This window comes from Chanos chanos, chromosome 16 (assembly GCF_902362185.1).
Source record: "Chanos chanos chromosome 16, fChaCha1.1, whole genome shotgun sequence".
Classification (NCBI taxonomy): Eukaryota; Metazoa; Chordata; class Actinopteri; order Gonorynchiformes; family Chanidae; genus Chanos; species Chanos chanos.
In genome coordinates, this window is record NC_044510.1 from 2,684,329 (window position 1) to 2,688,836 (window position 4,508).

Below are 4,508 nucleotides of genomic sequence, written 5' to 3' on the forward strand. Positions count from 1 at the left end.
CTTATACTCCCTGAAGTCTAGATTTCAAAATAAAATTCATTAAAGCACCTTAAGCATTATCTTTTGATTACTTTCAAGACCCTTAAGTGATGGTACCTAAAGTGCTGAGGGGTTCTCTGTAACATCACATGAGTCAATTTTGCCCTTCTTTATGTACTGTCTGCATGAAAAGCCTCAAGACTTAGGCATGCAAATTCAGGTGGAAGTTGTCAAAAACAAACACACAAGGAAAAAAAAAATGGATGTTCAAGACTTAATGCATTGTTTATTTCTCAAAACAAACAAACAAACAAAATATCGATAACTACAGGCTTCCCATGATTCTCAGCTGGGTTATGCTTATCTCTTATGTCACTATATGCATACAAGCCCATGCATCTGCTTGCTCTGTGTGTGTGTGTGTGTGTGTGTGTGTGTATTTGTAGTTGTTGTGTGACGTGTGTGAGCTTGGCCAGTTAACAGACACAGAACTCTTATCTGTTCTTAGCAGCTTGCTAGCTGCACACATTAATCGGGATGCTATCCGAGGGAACACACCCTTCTGTCATTACAGGCAGCCTGTCAAACTCTCAAAACGAAGGAAAGTTCCGGATTGAAGACAAAAGGCTGCCACTGAGACCACAGCTCTAATAGAGACCTCCACTGTGGAAAGCCTGACCCACAGTACTTGTGTTAGAATGTCTTAGTCCTGTTTGTCTGTGAGATTACATTCAGCACGGTTTGAAGAACCTTTTTGTTTTTTTCTTCTTCTTCTTCTGTGGTTTGGCCTTCTTACAGTTCTGTACACATGATTCAAATGGAGGACGCAGGTGAACAGGAAGTAGGAGCGCCAGAAAAAGGATGTGGGAACTGGTCGAATCAGGAGATAGCCCAACATCCAGTGATCACTCAGCCTGGACTGGGAGAAACGACGATGACGGTGACAACCATAATGCAGACGGGAGGCGACTGGAACACCAGTCTCTTCAACGTGTGTGGAGACGTGCCCACCTGTACGCAAACGTAGTCACTTTTACATCGTTCTCTTTCTGTCTGTCTGTCTGTCTGTCTGCCTGCCTGCCTGTCTGCCTGAGGGAAATGACACACAGTGTCACAGAGTTTGGGGTCAGCTGACGAGTGATGTCATGTATTCACGCTCAACTGAGGCATAGGGAACGTGAACTGGAGCTGGAAAATCCCAATGGGTAAACAGAGCTGGAATTGCTAGAAACGTTGAATTTATGACATTCCAAGTGACCCCACATTGTTTGGGATCACAAACCACGTGCTCCTTTCTGAATATTTTGAACAAGAGGGAATTACAAAAGTACCATTGTTTCAAATAGCAAATAATGCTAAAATGCTAACTGAGTAGCGAAAGTCAATGCAAATTCCTATATCCCAGTGTAACATCCTTTTTAGCATTAACAGTATAAAATTTTAATCAGAATCAAATATACATTGACTATCTTACTGTTGAGTGAAAAATACACTTGCTGAACACTGATAAATCAATTATATTTAATAATTTAATTTGCTTTATCTGATAGCCTGTTTTTTCCTCTCTCTCTCTCTCTCTCTCTCTCTCTCTCTTTTAATGGAATTGATATGTTTGTCAATAACTGGAACATCATGAAATATTACCATACTGAATTCATTTTTTTCCCCCTTTGTTTTTACTTCTGCTTCCTGAAAACTGGTGTGAACTCCAGCTCCAATTCACATTCCAAAAACTGAATTAGACTGAAGCATCAGTTCTCAGTTCAGTTCAATATTGGTCTTGATATATTGGAGAAACATGGAGGTAGAAAGATGCTACGTCATTGTTGCAGCAATAGAGAAATAATAATAAGGGGGAAAAAATATCTTGGTAATCTTCTCGCAGTAGGATATAATGTTAGGATTATAAAAACTCCTCACTGTGAAGCAAATGTATCTTTTCTTTTTTTCCCCATCGGCACTGTAGCTCCTACTGCTTTATTTGTTTGTCATTCATACCGAATTCCACAGGGAATTGATCTTTCAGCCTGTCCAGTTTTATTCCCGCCTAGGGAACGTTAGCCATTAATCATACTAACCCCGTCCTGTCAGTTCCTGTTTTCCTTTAATCTGTGTTTCTTTGCATGTTACTGACTGTGTTTCAGAGTTTGTTTTGGTTTTGTCTCTCTCTCTCTCTCTCTCTCGCTCAGGTCTGATGGGTGCGTTCGTGCCGTGCTGTTTGGACCTGAGTCTGGCTCATCAGTACGGAGAATGTTTGTGTCTACCGCTACTGCCCGGCTCCACTCTCGCCATGCGCGTGGGTATGAGGGAACGCTTCAAAATACGAGTAAGGCTGCCAAGACGAGTGACGCAAACACCGCTTTTGTTTTTGTTGTCGCTGTTGTTCTTATTTTTAACTGCACTTCATTCTTAACTTACCTGCAGGTTCTGGATATTCAAGTGATTTAGGCGTCTGTTTTGTGGTTTGCCCTATCATTAACGGGTCGTTAACAGTTATGATTGCAGTTTACAGTTTGGTTATTTAGCAGGTGCTCTTGTCCAGGGCGACTTACAAGATGTTTCTTCACGCTGAAAAGAGCTAACAACACATCTACATCAACTGGAGAGCCAGTATAGAAAGTCTTTAAGTAGTTTTATCATTTAAGGAGAGGGTTTTTTGATTCGTAACACTGAGGTTCCTTATATCTCTGTCTTTATTTTTTAAAACGTGTGTTGGCTCGTGCTGTAGTGCCTATTATGTGTAAATAATGAGTGCATTAGCAATGAAAAAAGAATAGGAAAGAAATAAACACACACACACACACACACACACACACACAGAGAGAAATTCACGTGCTGTTTGGTCTGCTTTGGGCAGGGCAGTGTGTGTGAGGACTGGGTCACAGTGTACTGCTGCTACCCCCTGGCAGTGTGTCAGATGATCCGAGAAATGAAGAGGAGGCTGAAGTGTCAGATGTATACCGTCTCCACTGCGCTGCAGAGCTCCTGAACGACTGCCAATTCCCTCTTTTTCTACGACTTCTTCTTCTCCTGCTCTCTGTTTCCAAAAAAAACAGTCTAAGAGAAGGCGATGATAAAATATTGAGGGGAAGAACCTTCAGGTCATTGGTGCATTTGTTCTTTAAGGTTTTCCGGTTCCCTGTGAATTTGGTCACCTTCTGCTGAAGGAACTGTGATTTAGACATTTCCAGGAGATTTGTGTGTGTGTGTGTGTGTCTGTGTGTGTGTAGTACACAGGGTGGGGTGAGATGGTAATTTGGAGGATCTTTTGTAAAAGGAAAAAAAAAAAATTCCTTTCCTTATTTAGCAAAGTCATTCACAGGTGGTCTGCATATGTTGGTAATTCTCAGTCAAGTTTAGAGGTAATGAGATTTCTGTTTTGTTTTCTCACTTGTCAAAATGAAGATTTATATTTTAATGGATTTGTAATTTATTTTTAATTATGATGATTATTTTTTATTATTATTTAGAAGACCACATTTGTCAGGAAAAAAGAAATTAGAGAGACACATTTTATGACTCATGTCCATTTTCTTTAATTATGTTCCGGTATTCTTGTTTTATTGCTCATATTAATGTGGTTGTCTTTTTATGAGTCCATATGTACAATTCTGTGGGATTTGCCAATCAGCATTTATGAACAGATCAGAATTATTAAAAAATCTGCCACCCTCATTGGAGTAAAAGCTTCTCTTTAGCTTAGGACAAACACAAGTCCCATCAAATCAGCTTCACTCTTACTGCATTTGGGAATTTTACAGGTTCCTTTTTCCCGAAGAATTTTTCATAATTAACAGGATCTAAACCTCTATACAGCCTGTAGTCTACAAAGCTGCCAGTAGAGGGCACTGTTGCAACACACCTACAGTAACACGCAGTCCTCTGCAGCGTTACGAACTGAAAGAGCAAGTTTGTGATTGTATGGTGTTCCAGGTGCATAAGTAATGCTGAGAAAATTTTTGTGTATCCCAGGAGGTGGGGGAGAAAACACAACCAGGGGGTAGAATGGGAGAGAGTCTGTTTCCTTCAGAGGAGTTAATAGAAACCATCTCTGATCTAAGCCATATCTGAAAGCAGGCATGAGTACCGTTAATTGTCAGCTGTTTTTGAGAGCAGTCAAGTGTTACACATTTTCACACAAGTCCAAAAGGGGGGAAAATGTGGACAGTTGCCATGGAGACATTTTAAAATCCTGGCACTCTTCCTGTTTCTCCTCATCCTCGATTCTAGGTCCCCTGCTGAGCTGTACTTGGAGCACAGTGTATGCGCGCATATATGTGTGTGTGTGTGTGTGTGTGTGTGTAAGAGAGAGAGAGAGGGAGAATGAGGGAACGAGAGGGAGAGGGAGAAAGAGAGGGGAAGAGAGAATGAGAGAGAGAGAGAGAGAGATAGGGATAGAGAGAGAGAGAAAGACAGAGAGAGAGAGAGAGAGAAAGAGACTGCCTGTGGTTCTGTGGCAGAGGTGTCCCTGTTGTGATAACTCTATCCAGTGCAATAGCGAAGCCACCTGGGGCTAGAACGCAAACAAC

The 4,508-nt window shown here is 41.2% G+C and overlaps 1 protein-coding gene across 1 annotated transcript; it reads left to right on the forward strand.

Annotated features, from left to right (window-relative positions):
- The first annotated feature begins 605 nt into the window (after positions 1-605).
- plac8l1 (PLAC8 like 1) lies at positions 606-3,201 on the forward strand. Its single transcript, XM_030793849.1, has 3 exons — positions 606-992; positions 2,169-2,305; positions 2,837-3,201. Exons 1-3 carry the CDS (start codon positions 788-790, stop codon positions 2,966-2,968), a joined length of 474 nt encoding a protein of 157 aa, XP_030649709.1. The 5' UTR covers positions 606-787; the 3' UTR covers positions 2,969-3,201.
- The last annotated feature ends 1,307 nt before the right edge of the window (positions 3,202-4,508 follow it).

Coding starts and splice junctions, on each gene's coding strand:
- plac8l1 (XM_030793849.1), top strand. CDS start 788: ATGATTCAAATGGAGGACGCAGGTGAACAGGAAGTAGGAGCGCCAGAA. Junction 993..2,168: donor GTGTGGAGACGTGCCCACCT/GTACGCAAACGT, acceptor TCTCTCGCTCAG/GTCTGATGGGTGCGTTCGTG. Junction 2,306..2,836: donor GGGAACGCTTCAAAATACGA/GTAAGGCTGCCA, acceptor TGCTTTGGGCAG/GGCAGTGTGTGTGAGGACTG.